The 25,894-nt window shown below is 48.0% G+C and overlaps 2 protein-coding genes across 4 annotated transcripts in view; both read left to right on the plus strand.

Annotated features, from left to right (window-relative positions):
• Positions 1-2,756: 2,756 nt before the first annotated feature.
• Chrng (cholinergic receptor nicotinic gamma subunit) lies at positions 2,757-8,228 on the plus strand. The gene is made up of 12 exons (XM_046439756.2): positions 2,757-2,811; positions 2,914-3,053; positions 3,284-3,328; positions 3,483-3,592; positions 4,165-4,320; positions 5,246-5,343; positions 5,591-5,791; positions 5,975-6,089; positions 6,277-6,391; positions 7,046-7,262; positions 7,498-7,631; positions 7,924-8,228. The coding sequence occupies exons 1-12, from the start codon at positions 2,757-2,759 to the stop codon at positions 8,095-8,097; spliced, it is 1,560 nt and encodes a 519-aa protein (XP_046295712.1). The 3' UTR covers positions 8,098-8,228.
• Positions 8,229-9,822: 1,594 nt separating this feature from the next.
• The window catches only part of Eif4e2 (eukaryotic translation initiation factor 4E family member 2), a 29,389-nt gene continuing 13,317 nt past the window's right edge, over positions 9,823-25,894 (plus strand). For 2 of the 3 annotated variants that reach the window (XM_046439758.2, XM_046439759.2), the window contains exons 1-6: positions 9,823-9,955; positions 15,183-15,297; positions 16,373-16,507; positions 21,179-21,283; positions 23,466-23,618; positions 23,713-23,849. In XM_046439758.2, the coding sequence (XP_046295714.1) occupies positions 9,936-9,955; positions 15,183-15,297; positions 16,373-16,507; positions 21,179-21,283; positions 23,466-23,618; positions 23,713-23,849 (665 nt within the window). In that variant the 5' untranslated portion in view covers positions 9,823-9,935. Of the gene's footprint in view, positions 9,956-15,182; positions 15,298-16,372; positions 16,508-21,178; positions 21,284-23,465; positions 23,619-23,712; positions 23,850-25,568; positions 25,833-25,894 lie in introns of those variants that run through there. The other variant, XM_046439757.2, reaches the window with a different exon arrangement.

A 25,894-nucleotide genomic window follows, 5' to 3' on the forward strand; every position in this document is an offset into this window, starting at 1 on the left:
CCAGGAAGTCACACTCAGGGGAAGCTTCTCTGGAAGCCAAAGGGTGTCCCTGTTCTCTCTCCAGAGCTTTAAAAAAAAATAAGCTTTCTTCCTTCTCACATAATACAAGTCTAGGGGCAGTGGTGGCTGCATTGCCTCAGCAGTCCAACAAAGCTATCAGGGACTCAGGCTCCCATCTCTATAGCACATGGGCCCTGTTCCTTGTACTTGTTGCCTCAGATGCAAGCTGACTGCCCCAGCTCCACACTTCCCGTCTATGTTTAGGCAGCAAAATGGCCAGACATTTCTGACTCCTTTTATCATGAAGCAGTGTTCATCAAGAGGTGCCACAGCATCCCGTTGGTCTGGTCAAAACATCACGTGGCTTCCACTATTCTGCAAGGGAGCCTGGGAAATAAGTACAGCACCCCTCCATGACCATCACCATGGGTGTGGCATCTGTGGATTCAACCAGCCATGGGCTGAAAATATTTGAGACACAAAATCCTGTCTATACTATAGACACACAGACTTTTTTCCTTGTCACTCCTTAAACAATACAGAGTAACAAATATTTGCACATCACTCATCCGGTATGAGGTGTTACGCACAATCTAGGGATGTTGGAAAGCACCCTGGAGGACCACCTGGGTTATGTGTGAATACTGCACCATTGTACATGAGTGCCGGGAGCAGTGGCAGGTTTGGTGTCTAGGGGAGTCCTGCCTGGGGGGACCAAGGGGCGACTCCAGTTTTCCCTCCTCTGTAATAGGAGGTGGGAAAGGATAAGGGGCAGTGAGCATGCCCACTGGTGATCTTCTCCTAGTGGACCCTGCCCTTCGCACCTGACCCCGCCCCCCTGTCTCCCAACCCCTGGCGGCTGCCCCTCACAGAGGACTCACCATCCTAAGAGCCAAGGCCTTCTCAGCCCTCTCCTCCGGAGCAGAGAGGGCACAAAGCAGGAGATGCAGCACCATCCTACCTGGGTGAGATCCAGTCTCCATGCCGGTCCCTCCCAGACACTGTGGGGAAGGAACAGGACAGTGGGGCAGCATCTGCCTGGCTCCTGCACCTCAGCACTGCCTCCTGACCAAAAGGCTGCTGATGGTCTTTGGCGAAGGTGGGCTTGAGGGGGAGCAGAGGAGTGGGGGTACTGCTCTGCAGAAGAGGTGAGAAATTGAGTCTGCGGCCTGGGGAGGCAACAGGGGGAGGCAAGAGGTCTCAGAGGTGGGAGGGGCCATTGGCTTTGGACTCCGGGGGGAAGTGGGTTTCACAGACAGATGCTCAGTGAGAACAAAGCCCATCGGGAGGCTGAGGCAGGAGGCTGAGTTCTAGGCCCGCTGCGCCACTTAGTGAGACCCTGTCTCAAAATAAAATTTGAAGGTCTGTGAATGTAGCTCAGTGGAAACGTGCCCCTGGGCTAAATCCCCAGAACCCCCTCCCCTCCCGACACACATATAAGAAAAAAAGAAAAGAGAAAAGGGGAAGAAACTGGAGGGCCAGGAGCAGCTGTGACCACAGGGACAGCTGATGGGCTGCCCATAGGTAACATGGTGGCGAAGCAAGTCAGGCCCAAGGTGGCTGGGAAGACGGTACTGTCACCACCATCCCCCATCCCCTGGACCTGGCAGCACAGCAGGGACCCGAGGCCCTGGGCGCTGGGTTCTGAGCCAGCCTCTCAGGTCTCCCAGGTTGGGCCTCACTTCCGGATTGCCAGCACACTAAAGTGCCACAGGCAACATCAGGCACCTAAAGGCGTTGCCCTGTCCCCCAGATACCAGGAGCAGCTTGAAGTGTGGTGGCATTTATGGGCTCCTGGACTTTCCTTCTTGCCCTTATGCTGAGACATGCCGACTCATCTGCTTGGAATAGGTGGCCACAGGCAGGGGCTGGAGCAAGGCTGCGGGCAGCCCCCGCCCTTTCCCAGCCACAAACCACAAAGTAGGTAGGGCTCATTTTCTCACCCTCTTTTCCCTCTGGGTCCCCTCATCTGGTTTTGGGGAATATGAGCTCAATTTTTGTCTGCCACCTCAGTGGACCATGAGTTCTTACAAGTCGCTGGGGCATACCCCAGGGTCTCCCCAGCCTCATGCTATGCCGGCCACCACAGGAGCCTCCACAGTCTGTTGGGTGTTTTAATAAGGGCTGAGCTCCACTGAGGAGCCCCTGCTCAGAAGCTGTCCTAGTCCCAAGAGCCCCGAGCTCCAGATCCTTCTTGGCCCTCCAATTTCACAGCTTGCCAGGGCTGTGTCCCTGTCTCAGGGCACAGAGGACCTGAGGATGGCCTACTATGCCAAAGCGTCTTTCTCCTGGGCACTTCACCCTATCTGCTCTCAGTGTCTCAGAGCAGTGGAGTGGCCCACCAAGATGTCAGGCTGGTGGCAGAGATCTGGGGTTCTCAAGCATATCACAGAGAACCTCGTGTACAGACCATGCCACCGCCTCCACCTCGCCTCTCCCCAGATCCTGCTTCTCTCCCACACCTGGGAAATGGGGTTGGGTTGGGTCCTCTGTGTTTGAGGGTGGGGATGGGGTGCTCATCTCTGTTGGGACAGAAAGTCCCTCCCCATCTGGGGGCCCAGGAAACCTGAGCCCAGCATTGTGTGCATCCTGGGACAGCTGACAATGCTGTGGTCAGACAGCTGGTGGAGCGGGTGGGAGTGCAGGCTGTCACATGACACCCCGTCCATCCCTCCCTCCCTCCCTCCCTCCCTCCCTCCACCCTGGACTTGGGGAGTTGCTGTCCCATCCCTGTCGCTGGAGAGAGCTGAGGCACCATGCATGGAGGCGGGGGGCTGCTGTTCCTCCTGCCACTGCTGGCCGTCCACATGGGTAGATGGGGGAATCTGGGTCTGGGGGGCCCAGAGCAGGGGCCCAAGGCCTCAGGGCACAGAGGCTCTGGGGGGCTGTTGAAGTTCCTGCCGTCTGTTGCAGGGGCCCAGGGCTGGAACCAGGAGGCGCGCCTGCTTGCTGACCTGATGCACAGCTACGACCCCCACCTGCGGCCCGCAGAGCGGGACTCTGATGTCGTCAATGTCAGCCTGAAGCTCACCCTCACCAACCTCATCTCCCTGGTGAGTTGAGGGAGGGAAGAGGGGCTGTCACCAGGCCCTGGGACTGCTGGGGAGAAGAGGGAGGAAGGACCCACTGGGGTGAGGGGCTGCCAGGGATAAGGAAACCCCCTGGTGGGGGCACTGCTCAAGGGCTTGGGGCCTCTGGTTCCATCAATGACCTCTGGGAATAGCACGGGGGGGGGGGCGGGGGGCAAGGCATGAGGTGCTCAGCCCTTCATCTGAACCCCTAGAACGAGCGAGAGGAGGCCCTCACCACCAATGTCTGGATAGAGATGGTAAGAGGCTCCCCTGCTGCCCTCCTGTCTACCAGTGTCCTTACCCTAAGGCCCCTGGCCCCCCAAAGCTGCTCCTGCCTCCTGGGCTGTTTTTCCATTCCTGGGCTCTGTGCAGGCGAGAGCAAAGGCCTGGAAGCCACCTTTCTCCCTGCAGCAGTGGTGTGACTATCGCCTGCGCTGGGACCCACAAAACTACGGAGGCCTGTGGGTGCTGAGGGTACCATCCACCATGGTGTGGCGGCCGGATATCGTGCTGGAGAACAAGTGAGCAGGGGACATGGGCAGGGGTGGGGGTCAAAGGATGCCAGGCCAGGGCCCAGCTGAACAAGAAAATTATGGAAAAAGAGACAGGGGGTGAGGTGGGGGCAGAGGGTGCAGAGCAGGTTGCTGCAGGGGCCTGGGGAAGGACCCCATGGGCAGGCCTTGGGGCAGCCCTCTCCCCCTGCTGACATGGACTCTGACCCCAGGGCCAGCAGACCCGACCCCACACCTGACTCTGTCTTGCTGGGCCACCTCCCTGTAACCTGGGGCCAGTGACAGGGTTCATCATAAGAGTGTAACAGTGTCAGACGCTATAATTGGACGAGTGTTTTGGCTGTCCCAGGAAGAAGAGAAGCAGAGATCAGGGCGGGCCCAGAGGGAGTCGGTCCGGGTTGGGGAAGTTGCTGGAGTCAGTAGTGGTTCAGGATGAGGACCTGTGAGGGGTGTGGCAGGTTGGGGTGTTGGTGTCCTCTGGCCTCCATCCACATGGGACAAAGGGCTGGATTGGGCTCTGGGGTCTCTGCTTGGGCGGTTGAGGTCTGAACCCACAGCAGTGGACTGGCCTGTGCCCACAGTGTGGATGGCATCTTCGAGGTGGCCCTCTACTGCAATGTGCTGGTGTCCCCTGATGGCTGTATCTACTGGCTGCCACCGGCCATCTTCCGCTCTTCCTGCTCCATCTCCGTCACCTACTTCCCCTTTGACTGGCAGAACTGCTCCCTCGTCTTCCAGTGAGGCCACTTATGGGGTGGGGGAGATTCCAGGAGCTGCTCTGAGAGGTGCCTGGGCAGGGGTGGGGGACGAGTGTTCTGGAGTCCCCTAGAGGGCAGGGGCCAGGATCCATGGCTCCCAGGACTCTGCTCATCTCAGGTAGGGACTGAGGGTGCCCAGACCTCTCACCTCCTTGAAGGCCTCGGTTTCCCAGCCTGTGCCCCAAGCAGGGAAATCAACGTCTGGGGATGGGGCAGGAGGGGGGAGTGGGGTAGGCAGAAGGTGACCTGCGTGCCTGGGCACCCACAGTACCCCCACCAGGCAGGGCTGTCCCAGGAGGGAAACCAGGCCAGGGGGTCTCTGGGTCTCAGTTCCAATTCCATAAAAGTGGGAGCAGGGCCTGAGTGAGGTGTTCCTGTGTTTTAGACGAGTGGTCTTTCTTCAGGGAAATCTGGCAGGGAGGGTCCTCCAATAATCAGACCTGAGGGACTGGGGCTGGGGCTCAGTGGTAGAGCACCTGCCTAGCATGTGTGAGGCACTGGGTTCGATTCTCAGCACCACATATAAATAAATGAATAAAATAAAGATCCATCAACATCTTAAAAAATTTAAAAAAAAAATAATAATACCTGAGAGGGCCTCTCCAGGTGGACATGTATTTGCTATGTTATAGTTGCTGGCAGCAGCGAGAGGGACAAACCCGGAGTGGTCCTGGGTACTTTGGTCGGACAACCGCATGGAACAGCAGCCTCTGGCCCTTTGACTCAAACATCCTGGCTCTCCAAAAGCCCATTCTCCCCACACTCTCAGCAACCCCACAACCAGGGCTTTATGGAGAACCCAGAAGTGCAGGACTGAACTTTTTGAAGCCAAACGCCCACTGTTGCCCTCAAATGGCCAGGTCTGGACTTTGGGGGTTGACCCTTTCACCCTCTGTGCCCCCAGGTCTCAGACCTACAGCACCAGTGAGATCAACCTGCAGCTGAGTCAGGAAGGCGGCCAGACCATCGAGTGGATCTTCATTGATCCGGAGGCCTTCACAGGTAACCTCCACCCACAGGGCCCCCACCAGATGTGGCTGAGTGGGTCAAGGCCAGACCAAGGCCATGCCCTTCAGTGGAGCTCCAGATGAAAACCAGAGCAACCCACAAAGAAAGTTCCTGAAAAATCCAATGACTTCTGACTTCTTCTGTGATGATTACTCCCATTTTGGAGGGAGGGGGGTCAATACCCACTCTCCCACCCCACTGGTGTCCCTTGATGTGCCCACGCCTGCTCGCCCACCTGTAGAGAACGGGGAGTGGGCCATCCAGCACCGACCAGCCAAGATGCTGCTGGACGCAGAGGCGCCAGCTGAGGAGGCAGGCCACCAGAAGGTGGTGTTCTACCTGCTCATCCAGCGCAAGCCCCTCTTCTACGTCATCAATATCATCGCCCCCTGCGTGCTCATCTCCTCTGTGGCCATCCTTATCTACTTCCTGCCTGCCAAGGGTACCTGGAACCCATGGGAGGGGAGCATGCCCCTGTCCAGCATAGGGGACCACTGGGAGGGCAGGGAAGAAGGCCCTGCCCAGGCACAGAGCAGCACCAACCATGTGGGGTGAGGGGCTCCTCTGAGGGCAGGGAGGGAGGAGGTGGGGAGACCGGCTCTGAGGGCTTCTCCATCATGGTCAGCGGGCGGCCAGAAGTGCACAGTGGCCATCAATGTGCTCCTGGCCCAGACCGTCTTCCTCTTCCTGGTGGCCAAGAAGGTACCTGAGACCTCGCAGGCAGTGCCACTCATTAGCAAGTAAGGCCAGTCCTGTCTCCTGCCCACCCTTCCCCTCCCTTCTCAAGACCCCAGCTTGGCCCTCCTGCCATCCCTCCACCCCACCACCCTCTGCCAGGGGACCTGAGGAGAGGAGCCGCTTATGGTGGGGGAGTCTGTGCACAGGGTGCCTGAGGGCCACCCAGCCCCGACCACCTGCTCCTGACAGGTACCTGACCTTCCTCATGGTGGTGACCATCCTCATTGTCGTGAATGCTGTGGTGGTGCTCAACGTATCCTTGCGGTCCCCCCATACACACTCTATGGCCCGAGGGGTTCGAAAGGTAAGGCCCCTCCCTGCCCACCCCAGCATCCTCCTGTCCAGCCATTCACATGCGCTTACCTTTGTGCCCGTCCTGGTCATATTCAGCAGCAAACCCGTTCTCTATGAACCTTCAAGCATGTGCTAAAATGGATGGATGGATGGTGATGGGAGCGAGATTACATATGTGAGCTTATTTAATCTTTATAAAACCCCTATTAAGTGGATATTAGTATCATTTTCATTTAATAGATGAGAAAACCAAGGCTCAGAGCAGTTAAGTAGCTTATCCAAGGTCACACAGCCAGAAAATGGAGGAAGCAGTCTGATTCAGAATCTGTGTGTCCACCTGAAGCAGATAACTGAGGCTCTTGTTACACATACAGATTCCCAGGCACCCAGGCATTCTAAGCCAGAAGAGCAAGCATGGGGGACAGGAGGCAGGAATCTGTGTTTGTAACAAGCACCCTGGTGATTCTTATATGCACAAAAGTTTGAGGTCTCAGTGTCCATGTTCAGGATACAACAGCCAAGTTGTACCAGGGCCAGGCCACTGACCCTAATATGCTGCCTCTAAGACCTAGCAGCATGAGTCTTTCTTGCAAATGTCCAGCTTTAGCTCCAAAGCTCAGCCTGGCTGTCCAAGCTGAGCCACCCAGAGCAACACCCTTTGTAGGTGTTCCTGCGGCTCCTGCCACAGCTGCTACGGATGCATGTTCGCCCACTGGCTCCACCCACTATGCAGGACACCCGCCCCAGGCTCCAGAATGGCTCCTCCTCAGGGTGGTCCATCACAACTGGGGAGGAGGTGGCTCTCTGCCTGCCACGCAGTGAACTCCTCTTTCGGCAGCGACAGCGCAATGGATTGATGAAGGCAGCACTGGAGAAGCTAGGTGAGGCCCAGGGTGCCACTGGGGACACTCCTGCCCAGGGACTCTAGTTGGTGAGCCGGGCGCAGCAGATGGTGTTGGACAAACATCCAAGCTGGGGAAAGAGGGGCTGGGGTTTCAAAGGAAAGGCCAACTTCTCTGCCTGTTTCTCCTCCATTTACTCTCTGATACACCCCACTGGCGAGTGACCTGACTGTCTACACTCCATCAGAGAGTAGCTGTACTCTCTCCCCATCAGAGAAAGGCCTAGAGCCAGGACAGAGCCAGGAGTTCTGTGGCAGCCTGAAACAGGCCGCCCCTGCTATCCAGGCCTGTGTGGACGCCTGCAACCTCATTGCCCGCGCCCGGCACCAGCAGACTCACTTTGACAGCGTAAGCCGGGTCAGGCTCGGACCGGTGGGGTGTCCAGAGTACATGAGTACATGAGCATGAGATGGGGGAAGGCGAATGGGGTGTCCAGGAGAGGGCAGTGGGTGGAAAAGGTGGAGCTGGCAACCGGGAGGAGGAGGGTCCTCAGGGAGAGGGACCGTGGAAGAAGACAGGCTGGAGCCTGGAGGGAGGTGGGAAGCACCCCCAGAAATGAGGAATGGAGGCCCAAGGACAGAAGAGGGAGCCAGGGCAGGCCGGGTGCCACAGTCACCTCCCTCCCTGCTCCTGCCCTCAGGGGAATGAGGAGTGGTTCCTGGTGGGCCGCGTGCTGGACCGCGTCTGCTTCCTGGCCATGCTCTCACTCTTCATCTGCGGCACTACTGGCATCTTCCTCATGGCCCACTATAACCGGGTGCCCGCCCAGCCATTCCCTGGAGACCCCCGCCCCTACCTGCCCCCACCAGACTGAGTCAACCAATGGCTGCTGGACATACAGGAGTCATATTTGTGGGTCAACTTGTCTTATCAGCTGTGCTGCACTGCTGAGGTCATGAGGACACTCTTTGGGAAGAGCTGGGGAAATAAAGAGACAGAGTTGGAGTCCTGGAGTGGTTAGGGATGATGGGCTGCGGTCAGTGTGTGTTGCTGGGGTTGGCACCCACATAACATCAGCTAGATGGCCCTGGCACTAACCATTCCTCTGCTTAGCCCACTCCTCTCTCTCCAGCAAAGCATCATCTCCCATCATTGTGAAACCCTTTGTTTTGTTTTATATCATGCTCCAGCTGGATGATGAGTCCTCCCTGAAGGAAGGCAAATCAAGAGAGGTGTGAAGAGCCCTCTCAAAAGAAGGGTGGCAGCCCATGCCAGCTGGCATGTGGCTCCCTATTCCTGGGTGCTATAAGCACCCAACAGCCACCAGTGACTTTCCCCTCATGTGCTTTTTGTGTCATTGACCACAGAAGATTTCTCAGGTTGTATCATTTTTTTTCATTGCTAACAGTTCCTCACAACATCACAGAAAGGAAAGAGTCACTATTCCCCCCTTGTGCCATATGGGCAAATTTGGGCCCAAAATAAGAGGGACTCCTCCAGATACTGGTGATTCAGGGAGGTTTGGAGTTCAGAATTCCTGACTCTGACCTAATCTCAGACACTCTAAGAAAGAGTCTGTGGCCTGAAAAGTAGACTTTCTTCCCACTCTTCTCTAAAGCCAGGGCCTTTGCACTGGTTCCAAAGCATGGTTAAAACAAGGAAGAGCTAAGCAGGAAGCTGATTAACAAAGAGCCATTGGGCTCTGCCTTCCAGAAGGAGACCTTGATCAGACTCTCTTGGCCCCACTTGTCAGGAAATAAGACGATCAGCTATAGTCTTCCTGGGGTAGAGGCATGGCCCTGCTCTGAGCACAGAAGGGCCTGAGTTCTGCAGGTGCCCATGAGCCAGTCACTTATGCCTCTTAAGACTGCTTACCCGTCCGTAATATAGATACAGGTGTTAATTTCTATATTATCCTCGCCACAGGACCAGAGATGGGAGTAATAGTGATTCAAAACTGTGAAAGTGTCACCTAAAGGCGGGAAGAGGGGACCCGGGAAATAAGTCCTCCCCCAAGCCAGGTTGTTGGCTTTGGGGCTCCACTGCCAGCAGGTTCATTTTATTTACTCGATTATGTGTGTGATGTACCTGGGGCGGTCATGACCACAGGGTCTTAGGGAGTGGCGAGGATGGGGGTGAGGCTTCCACCCAGGATACGATTACGGTGGGACAATCTCAGGTTCCTTATTAGTTTTGTCACCATGGTGCGACTTTCTAGCCTCTCAGGAAGGCTCAGAGAGCCGAGGATAAGCTCCAGCTCCCAGCCCACAGTAAGCACTCAGAGATGAACACTGGCTACCATTAACCGTGGGTTCCTGAGTCTGGCACCTGCCACTCCGGAATCCACACGGCAACCTGCCGAGGTGGGTCAGCTCTACTGGACAGCAGTGCCAGGGGAACTGGCCTGGGGAGGTTTAGAGAGGCACCGGGCCGCGTCGCCGCGCCGAAGATGGAGTCGGGGTTTGTACCCGACAGCCAGCGCAGAGCCCTGGCGCGGCCCACAAACGCCCCAACAGCCCTAGGCTCCGCAGCGGGCCGGCGCCTGTGCGCATCCTCCCTGAGCCGGCGCCCCGGGAAAGCTGTCCCGCTCCGGACCTGCGCGCCGACGTTCCGCTGAGCCACGTGCAACCGGAAGTGGCCGGGCCCTTGCCGGAGGGACCAGGCAGAACGGAAGTCACTCTGTGAGATAGTGGCGACAGCGGCGGCGAAAGGATGAACAACAAGTTCGACGCGTGAGTGGCGCGTGGCCGCCCCCCGGGGCCCCTTCCCCCAACCGTTCCCCCCGCGCCCGCCCCCGCTGGGACGTGGCGGCGCACACTCTGCGGCACCGGCCTCCCTCTAGGGCGCGGCCGCGGCCGCACGGGCCCGGCGGCGGGGAGGAGGGGGCCGGGGACCCCAGGGCCGCCGGGACCGAGGGCGAAGCGCGGGGCCCGCGGGAGGGGTGGCCGAGCCGCCCGGAAGGAGGAGATTCCCGCGGCCCCGCCCCAGGTGCGGGGTGCGGCGGCGTGGAGGGGTGGAGACCCCGGCGGCTTGGCGGTTTCTGTAGCCCGGCCTGCCAGCCCGGTTTTCCTCACGCACGCTCCTGGCTGGGCAAGGTCGCCGGGCTCCTCTGGGCATCGGTATTCTCCTCTGCAAAGTGGGGACGGTAACAGCCGGCGTAGTGCAGCTGTGATGAGGCCGTGTGGCTGCCGCGCTGCGCGGCGGCTGCCCAGTGACGGAATTCTCACCCTCTTCCTGAGACTCTGCTCTTTCGCCTCCCCATCTGGTTCCCGGCTCCCGGCACGGCGAGCCCACCCCGCACTCCCTAGGACCCACTCTAATCCCTAGTCCCAGCGTCACATAATTTAGGGGTACGGAGAGGAAATACAGGTCCTTCCAATGATTGTATCTTTTTGCATTACAATTTTTGTTCGTATCTTTTAACAGTACATAGATAAGGGTATTACAACAGTTGTACCTTGAGGTAGATCATGTTTTTACCTCCTTTCTATTAGTCTAATCTGTCTCCTATCCGAAGACCCAGATCTTAGTCCCAGATCCTCCAGTTGTTTGACAACAGAAAAGTCCCCCAATGTCTGAGCTGTTGTTACCCCACGTTAATGTTAATACCCTGCTGGAGGAAGCCAGCCATAGTCAGCAAATTGTCTAGATTGCCAATTAATGCAGTTATAAATGCAAAGTGGGATTACTGTTAATAGGTTTTGACCTGGTGTTGCCGACAGAAATTGTTTTTTTCCCCCAATATAATGGGTGCTGTTGTGCAAATTCAGGGCTACTGGGTTTCCAGTGTACTCTGCAGCTCTTCAGGCATGTTTCTTGCTTACTGAAAGGTCTCTGATTCTTGAAAAAGTAGGGGTCTTCTCCATCCTGCAGCTTAGTTGAGTCAATCAGTGTATGGACCCCTCACTCCCATCCTAAGGTGAACAATTCCTAGCTCCAGATCCGAATCCTACTTCAGTGGAGCTTTCTTGTAACCCTTATATCCCTCCTCCATTTATTTGACCAGATCATATTGCAAACCTGAAAGGAGTCTTGCAGGGTGTTTCTTTCTTTCTAATTCTCTGCAAATGGGATCTTGTTACCTCTTTGTAAGGAATATGAGGCTCTCTGACTTGAGTAGCTTGCCCAAAACAATAGAAAGGGCCCACCCAGATTTGTTATTTTACTTTGGTTCAGGCATCTCCTGATAGAAGTTAACCTGAGTCATTTTAATTATTTCTGATTATTAACTGTTGTACTGAGCCAGAATCTTTTAATATCTGTCCCCTAGCTTTTCAGGAAAAAAAGAAAGAAAGGGGGAAAACAATAATGTTTTCTTTTGTATGTGTGTGTGGGGATGGAAGCCAGGGCCTCTGGCTTGCCCAAGTGCTTCACCACCAGCTTTCTTAATTAGAAATTGATGACCTTAGTTTTGATTTTATTGTTTAAACTATTGTTACATATTTGGAGTCTGTACTCTTTACCACATCACCACAAGGGATGTATTCCAGCTTTCCTCAAAGTGAGGTTCCTGGAGCTGGTAGCACAGTAATATAATCTGTGGACTCAAGAGAGTAGAGAGGAGCTCAAACCTCCTTTACCATGTAGGTCTTCTTCTCTGAATGTAACCAGATTGTAATTACTTTTTTTTCTTTTTGGTGGTGGTGCTGGGGATTAAACCCAGAGCCTTATGCATGCAATATCCCCAGCCCCAAGGTTGTAATTATTTTTAGGGGAAGAAGATATGAAATTGTAGGATCCTGTTGACATGTAAAACTCTAAGATGATTTCTCAAGAACTGCAGTCCTGATTGTGATAAACAATCAGGTTTCAGATTTTGGTTTTCTAGATACCATACTTGATTTTGACCGTAGTCTATATAAATTACCTTTTAGCTCTTTCTTAACTGCTGTCTGAACCACTTATTTGGTATTTATTGCTTTCGTATTTTAGATCCATGAATTAAACAAATGTTTGTTTTCTGCCACTGTCAGATGCTGGAGATAGAAAGATGGCTTCAGATTCCTACTATAAGGAATGGGTCTAGTTCAGAGTGTGAAGAAATTCCTGGGCAGCAGCTTAGTGAGCTAACCAAGGTACTACACAGTCTGGACAGCCTCGTGCCCTGATTGTCGGCATGAGCTTATGGAGCACTGATTTTTCAGTGCTTGGCTCAAATCCAGCTTTGATCTGGGAAGGGCAACCTCTTGGAAATAGGTTGCAAAAGATTTGCCTTATGCATAGTCTCAGAGGGCAGGGTGGTTGGCCAGCTCCCACTCAGGAGGTAAGGAAGTAAAAGCACTAGATGAAGATGCATTAGGTTTTCTTATTCTTCCTGGTTTCTACTAGTGATCAGCAGCAAAACCCCTAAAAAGAAAGGAACTTAAATGCTTTGGGGGATGACAAAAATGAGAGATGTTGGGTGACTGCCCTTCTTCTGCCAAGAAGACCCCAGCAGCTGTCATTGGGATTGGAAGCTAAGAAGAGAAAAGTGCAGTTTGTATCCCTGCATTGTGCCCTGAGGATTTAGAAGATATCCTGGGCCTAAGCCTAGAAAGACCCATGAGATGTTCTTGATTAGGTGGCCGAAAACTGGCCATGACAATACATAGCAGGGACAAGTGTAAACGTGTTTATATGGGGAAGTTCAGAAGAGGAGAGACTGACGTTGCTTCTGATGGGAGATATTTCCAGGAGAAAGTGAGTCCTGAAGGATAGTTAATTAAGGGAGGAGTCAAGACCACATGCTGATCATGACAGGTGATATTAGAGAACTGCAATTAAATTGAGGCAACTAAGTGAGAGGAGTGTGTTGAGGCAGGAAATGCTGTTGAAAGAGGGCATAACAGGGGCCTTAGCACTATGCTGGGACATGAATATCTGTGTACCATATCTCCTCAGTTAGGTCCTGATAAGAGTAGATGCTTAGTAAATGTTGGTAAATTTGGATCCACAGAACTTGTGTACTAGGTAGACTCCTTTTGAAAAGGAAAATAAACACAAGTTTAATCGAGGGGAGGAAGTATCATAAGCGTAGATAAGGGTCTCCCAGAAGTCCAGGGAGGCTGAACTAAGCCAGAGAGAGATGGCCATTTTGGCAACAACAACCAAACTTGCCTCTCTATCCTCTCTTCTCCAATCTCTCTCAACTAGCTTGCTGTTTTCACTCCTTGTCTTGATTCTCTCATGGCTTTTCTTACCTGGGGCCCTTGTGGCTGCCCCAGCTTTCATATCTGTGATCTTTCCTCTCTTGGGTGAAATGCTGAGGGAGGATTGCTTATATTTTTGAGCTAGGCCTTGAGTCACAGGTTATTGCCCAAGCTGGACTGCTTGGGGGAAGGGAATGCCAATGACACGAGTCAGATTCTAGAGGATCTTACATTTCATTGTACTTTATCATCCTCGAGGCTAGGCATTAAAGAGCGAAGGACAATTGACCGTCTTAGGATGAAAATTAAATAATCAGATTTGCAGTCAGATAATACATTTCATGGTGGGGATGGGGAGGCTCATGGCACAGGTTACAACTACCGGAGTATCTCCTACAGCTAGGGCAGGCATCTCAACACACAGCTAATTAATCTGTTCTCCTATTTCTCAAGTGTTTTTGGTGTTAGGCAATGGGGATTCGTAGGCAAAAAAAAAAACCTACAAATGCAGTTTCCTAGGACACATTTCTATGTCTTCATATGATAATGTCTGTGGTTATACTTGGTGCATCATTGGTATCTTTCTTGACAATTGCCTAATTCCATTGAGTATACATATAGTTATGAGGCCAGAAAGTTGATTCTGGAAAAATCCCATAATAAGTGAATAGTCTAGCTGTAGAATAAATGGCATTCTTATCTTTGTAAACTCACAATCTGTTTATAGTTTTACCTGGATTAGTAGATTTGAGGTAGTTGCTCTGTGCTTGAAAGGGTAACTCCTAAAGTGCATTTGACTATGCTTATGAGGCAAGAACACATTCAATCATTCTGTTGGGCATTTATTTGCCCTTTTCATTCAACAATTTTTTAGTGTGTTCTTGTCCCAGGGGCAGGAGATATTGAGATGATGTAAGACATTGTTCTGAGGGAACCCTCCATGTGGTAGGAAAAACAGACATGGGAAATATGACACATCATCTTGAAGGGATGGTGTTTGTAAGTGGTGGGAATATAGGTTATTAGAAGGAACGGAGGAAGGGAATGCCAATGACACGAGTCAGATTCTAGAGGATCTTACATTTCATTGTACTTTATCATCCTCAAGGCTAGGCATTAAAGGACAATTGACAGTCTTAGGATGAAAATTAAATAATCAGATTTGCAGTCAGATAATACATTTCATGTTGTGGAGGATAGGTAGAGATGTGTGTTAGGGAGCCCATTTAGAGATTTATCGTAGTGATTGAGATGACAGAAAAAGATGGCCTAAACTAAGGCATTAACAATGGGGAAGTCTAGGAGACATGGAAAGAAAGAAATGTGGCAATATATATAGGTAAGATTAACCTTCATTTGAAATGCAAAGGAGTTATTTGATAGAAAAACTTCTCGTGGGGCTGGGGTTGTGGCTCAGTGGTAGAATACTCTCCTACCATGCATGAGGTACTGGATTCAATCCTCAGCACCACATAAATGTAAAATAAAAGATATTGTGTCCATCTAAAACTAAAAAAAATAAGTATTTAAATAAAAAGAAAAAACTTATCGTTATTGCTGGGTGCGTTGGTGCACACCTGTAATCCCAGCAACTCTGGAGGCTGAGACAGGAGGATCTCAAGTTCAAAGCCAGCCTCAGCAATGGTGAGGCACTAAGCAACTCTGTGAGACATTCCTTTATGTCATGTGCATCTCACAGGCCCGCAATATGTGTGACTGGGTTGGTTACATGGTAGGTTGTATGATCTAGTGACTCTATTAAATAACGGGAATTATTCCCTATGGGAATCAGCTTAGTCATGAAATAACACTACTTTGTCTTTCTTTTCAGCTTGAAAGATGATGACAGTGGGGACCACGATCAGAATGAAGAAAACAGCACACAGAAAGATGGTGAGAAGGAAAAAACGGAGCGAGACAAGAGCCAGAGCAATAGCAAGAGGAAGGTGCGGTTTGTGCTGCGCAGGCCTAGTTGCCTCTGGATGAGTTGTGTTTGTCTTGTGGAGTCTGTTTATTTGGAAGACATCGGGTTAACGTTGTAGTACTCTGTTTTGTAATATCTGGTTTTGTTCTTAAAAAAAAAAAAAATTGTGGATTCACTGAACACATCAGTGATTGGGACTTAGAACATTCCTCTTGTCATATCTTGAGGTGCTGTCTGGCCTACAGAATTCACCTCGCCCACCTTGAGCAAGCCCAGTTGTTGCACTCAGCTAGCTAGGCTGCTGGCTGCTTCAGAAATTGCCGCTCAGTTCTTCAAATTGTATGCATCCCTCCAAACTTTAGACTTTGTAGTCAGTAATAGTCTGAATTGAAAATGACATGGAAGAGAAAAAGTTTAGGGAATGAGAGCTAGGTAGATCAGCTTTTTCCTTGAGCTATCAAGGCAGTCATTAATTTATTCTACAGTATTGCATACCTCCAAGTGCAAGCGTTTTCTGCTAGGCGTTATGAAGACACAAAGGTGAATGAGACTGTGGATTGAGGGGCTCACATTTAATAACAGTAAAAAAGGGTAGCTGATATTGAGCACTTACTGTGATACTGTCTGAGCACTTTACATATACTAATTCATTGGACCCTCTCAGCAGCCGTTTCAGATGGCCATTATTAATTTCCCCATTTTGCAAGTGAGAAACCGAGGTACAAGCAGATTAAACAACTTGCCACTCTTAAATGATAAGAGTATTCTGGAGGAGGCAGTGCTTGGACCAGGCATAACAAATATAAATGTCTGTGATATAGGTGGAAAGTCATAAGAGCCATAAGAATACGGGTAAAGTGTTAATAGGAGTTTAGAGTTGGTTAACCATTAGAAAAATTTATTTATTTATATTTGGTGCTGAGAATCGAACCCAGTGCCTCACACATGCCAGGCAAGTGCTCTACCACTGAGCCACAACCCCAACCTTATGTTCTTTTTTAATTGTGAAAGTAGTAGGGAATAACACTGTTAAATGTTTCAGAGTTACAGAGCGCATGACAAATGCCTAGGCGAACCCACCCTTTTTTACTTTCCAGGCTGTTGTTCCTGGACCAGCAGAGCATCCCCTGCAGTACAACTATACATTCTGGTACTCCAGGAGGACCCCAGGCCGTCCCACCAGCTCTCAGAGCTATGAACAGAATATCAAGCAGATTGGCACCTTTGCCTCTGTAAGTACTTAGTGGTTTAATGGAGTGTGCCTTGGCAGAATGCTCATGCCTGTGTTTCTGTGGCTGTGTTTATGTACCTTCCTGGTAAAACTTGTTTAACATTCTGCTTTCCTTACTTGACTAACCTGAGTCTCCAAGGTCAGACTTGTTTGTTCTTAGGTTTCTCGTTAGACATCCACAGTTAACCGTAGAAGGGTATAATACAAAAAAATTTTTTTTCCTTTTGTTTGTGGTATAGGGATTGAACTCAAGGATGCTCTACCACTTAGCCACACCTACAGCCCATTTATTTATTTATTTATTTATTTATTTATTTATTTGAGACAAGGTTTTGTTAAGTTGTCCAGGCTGTCCTTGGATTTGTGATCCTCCTGCCTCAATCTCTGAAATTGCTGGGATTATAGGCTGTGCTGCTGTGCACATCTGACAGGTTTGTTTGTTTGTTTAACTGAGGGGTGTTTTAACCATTGAGTCACATCCCCAGCCTTTTTATTTTTATTTTTTAATTTTGAGACAGGGTCTCGTTAAGTTGCTCATGGCCTTGCTAAGTTGCTGAGGCTGGTTTTGAACTTGTGATCCTTCTGCCCTGGCCTCCCAAGTTCCTGGGATTACAGGTGTGAGCCACCATGCCTGGATGCAGCTGACAGTTTTTTGTTTTTTTTAAGCAGATATATTTGTTGAGTCCTTATATGCAGAGTGTAATTGGGGGACACAAAATTTTAAACTATATGGTCTTCATCCTCACAAACTTAGACAATAAATTTGAAAGCAAAGTTTGAAAGTTTTTTTTTTTTTTTGTATTTAAGAGCTTTCTATTAGGATTTAGCCATGAGAGTAACTGTTGTAAAGTAGCATCTTTTTCCTGTGTTTAGAAAGAAAATGAAATCTCTAATAATTGTTTTTGTGGGTACCATCAGTATAGTGTCCAGGTTCTGTTTTATTTCCCTCCCAGGTGACTAGATTTGTGAACTTGGAGGTACTAACTGAAGCTAATGGGAGTCTGTTCAACAAAGACTATTACACACTGTGTGCTGTACATTCAGTCTGTGAACAGAAGCAGATGCAGGATATGTCACTTTGTTAAACTTACTGACATATTTGTCCTGTTTCAAATGTAGAACTGGAAAAGAATACTATAATTGTAAACATTGCAATAAGGCATGACATTATTGTGTCTACTATGCTAAGACACAGTAAATAATAGGACTTTATGTAATTTCCTTCAATCATTAAAATAGCCCTATGGGATTAGTGATATTATCCATATTTTGCAAATGAGGAAAGTGAGATCTGGATAAAGTATCTGTTATGAGGTCTCAAGTCCTCTGCTACTGAATTGATTAAGTGGGAGCCACTATTGAAATTCAATTCAGGTAGGATATGAAGGGAAGATTTCACAGTACACCAAAAAGAAGGCCAAAGGCTACAATTTAAAATTGTTCTCATTAGCCAAACTTTATTTTTGTATTTATTATTAGTCAGATATACCTATTTAACTGGTAATAAATTGTCTCTTGAATGTGAGATCAACAATATTGCTATGCTGAGGTGATAGTATTCAGCCCTATGCAAATGACTTGTTGGTGCTGCCTCATCACTGGTAAATTTGGGCTTGTTTGAAATATTACAAATAGCTTGTACAATGGTGCATATTTGGTTCAAGAAATGTTTTTTAAGGGGCTGAGGATGTGGTTCAGTGGTAGAGTGCTTGCTGGGCATGCAAGGGTTCAATTCCTAGTATCACAGAGCTGGAAAAAACTTCATTGAATGAACTCAAGACCCTAATAATGTTCTAAAAAGAATTATGGAGCCTGTTCTTGGGGCATGTCTGGGATTTTTTTTTTTTTTTTTTTTTTTGACATGGGTCTTGCTTAAGTTGCCCAAGCTGGCCTTCAATTTAGGATCCTTTGTAATCCCTCCCAGGCAGCTGGGATTACAGGCATACCCACTGTGTGACTAGGGATTTATAATATAGAATAGACAGTGAATGGAACTGCAGGAAAAGTATGGCTGGTGCACCTGGAATTCCAAGGAAGTTGGGGTCTTAGAGAATTTGAACATATTATGAGAAAGGAATTCTTGGCAGAGGGAACAATAGAATTAAGCTTTTGAAGTATACATACTTTTCTAATGTTTCAGAATCCCATCACTAAAGTTTCAGTTGCCTGCTCTGTGGGAATGAAAGCTAGACAGTACAAGTAAATTGGCAGTCCTTATGTTGTGAACACTTGGTGAATCTGAAGAAACTGGACCAGGGCATATGTATTTAAGACTTTGTTAAATTACTTTGAAGTAGTTATGAATATTTCTAGGATTTTTCTTTCCCTTTTGTACAAAGAAAAAATGTGAATTTATGTATAAATTCACATGAAAATTTTATGTATAAACTTATGTATATGTATAAATTTATGTATAAATTCTCATGAAAGAGGGTTGTATTTTCTTTTCTTTCCTTGGAGTTTATATGTTGAGTGGTTTGTCATCAGTTCCCTCTTGGGTTAATGCCTTTTTAGTAGTCATTGGATGTGTGACAAGTGCTTAAAGTCTGCAATCGTATAATTCAAGGCATTAGGAAGTAGTTTACAATATTATATTCCTCACAGAAGTAATTACATTATGAAACCTTTTATCAAATCTAAAGCGGTATTTTTCAATAGTTCTTTTTTTTTTTTTTAATCTTTATTTTTTTTAGTTGTAGTTGGACGCAGTATCTTTATTTTATTTATTACTTGGTGCTAAGGCTCGAACCCAGGGCCCTGCACGTGCTAGGCGAATGCTCTATCCCTGAGCCACTACCCCAGCCCCTTTCAATGGTTCTTAATCCTAAATTTAACAGCATTTAAAAGTTCTTGAAATTGGGGTAACTAAGAAGGCAGTATCTTGAAATGGGAAGAGTGTTAGACTTGGAAATCCCGGGGCTAATATATTGTGGTGCTTGACTCTGCATGTTGCAGCAAGTCCTAAAACCATTTATCAGGTATAAAATGAGGAAGGTAATTAAGATGGGGTCCTTTTTACACTTCACATTCTGAACTTTATTTTTTTTTTGTTTCATTTAGGACTTTTAAAAAGACATTTTTCAAAGTTTAATAATGTTTCTGAAACTGTATGCTTTATTCCTCTTATGGTGGGAGTACAAGCTTTTGCAGTTTGGCTGTAAGATTGGAGGAGACCCCACTGTTGAAGTGGTATTTGGATGAGGAATTGGTGTGGTTTCTTGCCACCATGTCCCTTCAGTTTTAATTCACAGTGAGCCACTGGTTTTGGTGGGTGTGTACTTTGTTTCTTTCAACCATGTTAGGTTTAATAAGGCTTTAGATTATTGCTTTTTTTTTTTTTTTTTTTTTTGGTATTGTACTGGGGATTGAACCCAGAGATACTTGGCCACCGAGTTACATCCCCAGCCCTTTTCATTTTTATTTATACTTAGTGAGACAGGGTCTCACTAAGTTGCTGAGGCTGGCCTCAGACTTGCATTCCACTTGCCTTAACTTCCTGAGTCTCTGGGATTACAGGCCTGGCTAGATTACTGTTCTTTGTATACAAGTGACCACTTCATATTCCAAATCACTGTATACAGTTAAGCCTAGCAGTTGCTGAGGTATTGCACTGCTTAAAGTCCTACAAATAGCACTAGTTCCTGACTTGCTTAATATGTGTAAAGCATTTAACGTGTTCCTATTCCAAAGAGGAACTGAAGGAGACAGCCATTGCATACAGTAAGGGTGTAAGATCGGTTTCTCCTCATTTATCATCAAATCTTGACTTGAATGTCTGTCAGTATCCATTTTCCATCATGCAATTATGGTGTCTTGCTGTGTGTTGATTTGGCCTCCTCAGCTTGGTGTTGACAAACACCAGCAGTTTCTCTTCAGGCTATTACTTTTTAAGTGTGCCTCTTCACTGGCCAGTACTTAGTAGGTATCCTCTGAAAACTACAGAGCAATAGTGCCATCATCAAGACACTGATGAGAGAAATGGGACCAGAATGATCAATATCATTGAGCAGACATTTGATAGAGAAATATGTCTCATTTTCTATGAAGACCTGAAGGAGGAACAAGGAGAAATAGTTTTCTTAGCTAAGGAAAGGGATGTGAACATAACCTCTGAGAGACTTCATCCTGTTTGATTTTGTACGTTTTAGCCTTAGTAAGGGTATGCTGGTACAGAGTAGTACATGCAGATGCTGCTGTTGCTTAGGCTTAGTAACTAAAAACAAACTAAAATGTATTTTGTTCCAGCTAATGCTATATTTGCTAGTTAAACAGTCTTTGATCAAGAATTGATTTCGTTCTGAAAAAGGCATTCAGGCTGAGTTTGTGTGGTACTTACATACCTCATGACTAGTGGATTTCCATCATACAGAAAACTAGTCCTCTTCAGTGGGAAGGCCCATATTGACGTGGTGTCACCTCATGCTCCTGGCAGAGGCTAGCAGTCCTCACCTAGAGTTTATTCTTGTGTTGCCAGTGGTACATTTTTCTTTGATCAAACTAAGGCTTTTTCTCTTATAACACCTTCCTTTCCACACAGTGCTCCAAATGGAAGTGTCCTCCAAAGAGGAAAGCTGGAGCAGAGCCTTCTATGCCTATGTTCTTGCACCTTTGGATGAATTCAAAGAAAAAGGAAAAGATACATCTTTGGTATTTTGGGGTCTTCTCTCTGCAGGTGGAGCAGTTCTGGAGGTTTTATAGCCACATGGTACGTCCCGGGGACCTGACAGGCCACAGTGACTTCCATCTCTTCAAAGAAGGAATTAAACCCATGTGGGAGGTGAGGACTGAGGGCCTTGGACTGCTTTTTTGAGCAAGTTGTTGTTGTTTGTTTGTTTGTTGAAGCCCTACCAAGGTTAAAACTATTTCAAGTGTCCTCTCAACTGCAACACTATTTGCTACACCCTTGGAATCTGGACCTCTGGGGAAAGGCACTGATGCTGTTGCTTGATTGTATGAGTTGGTGCTGGGTGTTTTTAAAGATGGTGGTGTTAACTCAGATGGTGTTACAGCATTAAAGAATTTTTTTAAATTGCCCTTACCTGTTCCCATAGAATTTGTGTGTATTTGTGCATGTAATACTTGTACATAGTGTAAAGTGATAGGAAAATAAAAGGCCATAATTGGAGACCCATAGTTGAGCTACTAGTTGGCTGTGCTTTGGCATAAAGCATCTCTTTTTTTCTTTTTTAAGAATATAACCTTTAACTTTTATTTTATTTGTTTGTTTTTATGTGGTGCTGAGGATTGAACCCAATGCCTCACCCCTGCTAGGCAAGCGCTCTACCACTGAGCCCCAGCCCCAGCCCAGCATAAAGCATCTCTTCTGATGCCAGGGCATTTTTCTAGAAGATGGATGTGGCCACATACATCCCATTCCCCATATTTTATGCAGTTTGTTTGTTTTTATTTTTGGTACTGGGGATTGAACTCAGGGGCAATTTCACTGAGTTACATCCCCCAGCCCTTTTTATTTTTTAATTTGAGGCAGGTCTTTCCCAGGCTGTCCTTGAACTCGTGATCCTCCTGCCTTAGGCTCCCAAGTCGCTGGGATTACTGGCATAAGACACTGCCCAGCTTTTATGCATCTCTTATTGTTCATGTGACCTTAAGCCTTATTTGCCTTTCAAACTTCATCTCCCATCACCTCTAAATCTGTTCTATGCAATTAGACTCTCCTATTCACATCCCACTGAAGTGCAGTTAGTACAAAAGCATGTTCTTTGTGGTGCCTTAATGCCTTTACCTGCAAACTCCTGTTTCCCTCAAGACCAGCATAAATATTTGCTCTTGGGCTGGGGATATAGCTCAGGTGGTAGAGTGGTTGCCTCACATACACATCCCCAGCACCACCAAAAAAAAAAAAAAAGTTTGCTCTTCAGTGTTTCCAGCTGTCAGGTTCTGTCTTACTGTGCAGTTTTCTTGTTACAGCAGCACTTGTCAGACTTTTTGGCTGTAGTTAATTTTCTTAACTGTCTCCTGTACTACATTGGACCTAAGTAGATTCTGGGGCTTTGTATCTATGTACTTGATACTTGGTGACACTCAGTAAATTGTAGCAAATGAAGTGATGAATGAATGGTCTGTTTGAAATCGGGCATTTCTAGCTCAGCGGTAGAGCACTTGTCTAGCACGTGCAAGGCCCTGGGTTCGATCCTCAGCACCCCATAAAAATAAGTCAATAAAATAAAGGCATTGTGTCCAACTACACCTAAAAAATAAATATTAAAAAAAAAAGAAATATGACATTTCATTTTGATTCGTAAACTAGTTCTAATTAAAAGGGATTAGTCTTTAAAGATCTGTTTTATTTAGCCTTTTTTTTTTTTTACTTTTTTAGATATTTATGGACCTTTATTTTATTAATTTATTTACATGCGGTGCTGAGAATTGATCCCAGTGCCTCACACATGCTATGCAAGTGCTCTACCACTGAACCATAACTGCAGCCCCAGTTTAGCCTTTTTTAAAAAATGGCTTGTACCAAGAATCCCTGCCTTGTTTTTTGTTGTTGCTGCTATTCTGTTTCATTTTTCCCTAGTCTTGTTTTGTTTTGTTTTAGTTATAGGTGGACACAATAACCAGTAAAGGTTATTTATTTTTATGTGGTGCCGAGAATCAAATCCAGTCCTCATACGTGCTAGGCGAGCGCTCTACCACTGAGGCACAACTCCAACCCTTTCTCTAGTCTTACCACGTTTTTATAAAATAATATTTTGGAGAACTAGAAATTACAACCAGATTTGTTAGTATTTAAGAGATTCTTCTTTTTTTTTTTAATACCTTTATTTTATTTATTGTTTTATGTGGTGCTGAGGATCGAACCCTGGGTCTTGAACATGCTAGGCAAACGCTGTACTGCTGAGCCACTACCCCAGCCCAAGATTCTTGATTTTCTACTGTTTAATGTGCAAGAAAAAGTCATGAGCCATTATTTTAGCTATAACTCTTTCTTTTTGTAGGATGATGCAAATAAAAATGGTGGCAAGTGGATTATCCGGCTGCGGAAGGGCTTGGCCTCTCGTTGCTGGGAGAATCTCATCCTGGCCATGCTGGGAGAACAGTTCATGGTTGGGGAGGAGATCTGTGGGGCTGTGGTCTCTGTCCGCTTTCAGGTAAGCTACCCTAGGCCAGTCTGCTTTCATGTGTTGCTCTTGCTTACCTCCTGCCTCTGGTTTGCTTTGATGATACCTTCTGTTCCTCCCATAGGAGGACATTATTTCCATATGGAATAAGACTGCCAGCGACCAAGCAACCACAGCCCGAATCCGGGATACGCTTCGGCGCGTGCTTAACCTACCTCCCAACACCATTATGGAATACAAAACTCACACCGACAGCATCAAGTACGTGTTGGGGGTGCTGGGGGGGACAGGTCCCTGAGCTTAGCAGAAGTAGCTCCATAGTTGGGCCCAGAGGCATATGGTCATACAGGAGACTGGCTTGTGGAAAAGGGACAGACCAGCCCCCTTTAGGCTTCTGGTCACTTGCTGCAGTTCTGGTTGGCAAGGCTTCCTGCCCACCTACGCTGCAAGGTGCTTTAGAGCAGAGAGTCCTACTGCAAAAACCCGGTGCACTGCTAGGGCTGCTTCATTTCTAGTAGGCTATCTTGTCTTTCCTATACTAATCACTCTCTGAAAGTGAAAGACAAAATACTTTCCTTTTCTGGATGTTTTTAAAGATAATTTTATTTAACAATGAAGTCCTCTTCCCTACCCATCCCTCATCCCACTTTGCATGTCTGTTTAACTGTCAGCTTCAGTCTGTTTTCTTCATCCTGGGAAATTGACTTCTTATCAGGAATGAGGACTCCATTCCCTGTGTGTAGAGCTGAAGTAGAAGAGGAATCAGGGTAGTGTGTGAGAGAGGAGAATCAAAGGGAAGATAGAGAGCACAGGGGAAAGAAGCTTTGGCCTCTCCTCAAAATTTGGAGCAATGGAGCTCTCTGTCCACAGTGAGCGTCACTGGTGAGGCTTGCTCCTTCAGCAATCAGGTGTCAGAAGTAAGCTCAGGTGGTTAGAGAAGAGCATGGGGAGTGGCTGTCAGATTGTCTTGAAAGCAGAGGGAAAGCCAGCCAGCTAGGAACCAGGCCCCATAGGTTTAGCTTCTCCTGTGGCCCCCCATCAGTATGTGCCTTTGGCTAGACTCTCTGCAACTCTGCTTCAGTTTTCCCAGCTGTAAAATGGGACAGTAATACAAGGCTTTGGTGAGACTGACTTAATCTATAACTGAGGGTCCTCGGCAGAGCCTTCTGAAGGCTCCTTTAGGGCCAAATATTATTATCACTGTCATCATCTTTAGTAATAATGTCATCATCGTGCTGTTCTTACTAAAGACTAGTAGTGAGCCCAGTGATTCTGTTCAGCAGGCAGACCATTTGGGATTCTTTCCTAAGGATGCACAGGTAATGGTGTGGGTGGAGTTTGCTTATACCAGCTAAGTGCCAGCTTTTAACTGGGAACACTGCCACAGAAGTTGGTTCAAAATCAAATGACCGGCTGTGACTCACTGTAACCACCAGCAGTTACTAGCTAGCCTGGCCCTGGTTGCTTGCCTCAGCAGTCCGGTAGTAGCACTGTTCTTCTCCAGGATAATCTGTCTTGCTGTCTGTTCAGGGATAGACACAGTTTTTACCCTCCTGTCAGCTTCAGGCCAGCTGGAGAGATCTACATTGTTTTCTGGGACTTTATTTTCAAGGATCCTAAGATCCACCCCACTCAACCACACCCATCCCCAAAGCCAGCTTTGCACCTAGGCAGGAAAGGGAAAGGTGTTTTTCATCAACTCTCCCCTCTCTGCTGTTCTCCTTCTAATGCCTCAAGGCAGTTCTTCCTAACTATTGTAGAATGTGTAAGTCCTCCCGGAGTCTAGGGGAGCATGCGGACTTCCGCCATAGTCTGCTGGAAGACTGGCCTACTGCACGCTGCTTCCCCAGAGACCTGCCTCTGGGACTCCAGCCCTGCAGCCATAGGGCCAGAACTCCCTCCTTGAGACCCAGATGCCACCTTCCCTTGTGCCCTCCTCTCTTTCCTCTCCCAATGAGCTACCTTTTGCACTTTCACTAGAATGCCAGGCAGGCTGGGCCCCCAAAGGCTCCTTTTTCAAAACCTCTGGAAGCCGCGGTTGAATGTGCCATGACCCTCTCCCTCTGTGGATGGCACCATCATTGAAGCTGGCGTCATCGGAGTCTCTTGTTCTGTTGGCGTGCCACCTGGAAGACCCTTCTGTCCTGGACAAGAGGAGTGGAAGAGCATGTTATGCTTTGAGAACAGGCTGACACACAGCAGCTACAACAACAGCTGAGATCACAAATAAATGGTGCTAAACTAGCTTGTCTCATGCTCTTGCTCTTTATGGTGCATCAAGATGTGGCCTTTTGGACTGACTGTCA

This window comes from Marmota monax, unplaced genomic scaffold (assembly GCF_021218885.2).
Source record: "Marmota monax isolate L192 unplaced genomic scaffold, Marmota_monax_Labrador192_F-V1.1 WCK01_AAM20220418_F8-fsc00041, whole genome shotgun sequence".
NCBI lineage: Eukaryota > Metazoa > Chordata > Mammalia > Rodentia > Sciuridae > Marmota > Marmota monax.

Bases quoted from the DNA above. Each gene is read 5' to 3' on its own strand.
- Chrng (XM_046439756.2), top strand. From the start codon at position 2,757: ATGCATGGAGGCGGGGGGCTGCTGTTCCTCCTGCCACTGCTGGCCGTC. The intron at 6,392-7,045 runs GTAAGGCCCCTC...CACCCTTTGTAG, and splicing joins TGGCCCGAGGGGTTCGAAAG to GTGTTCCTGCGGCTCCTGCC. The intron at 7,632-7,923 runs GTAAGCCGGGTC...TCCTGCCCTCAG, and splicing joins AGCAGACTCACTTTGACAGC to GGGAATGAGGAGTGGTTCCT.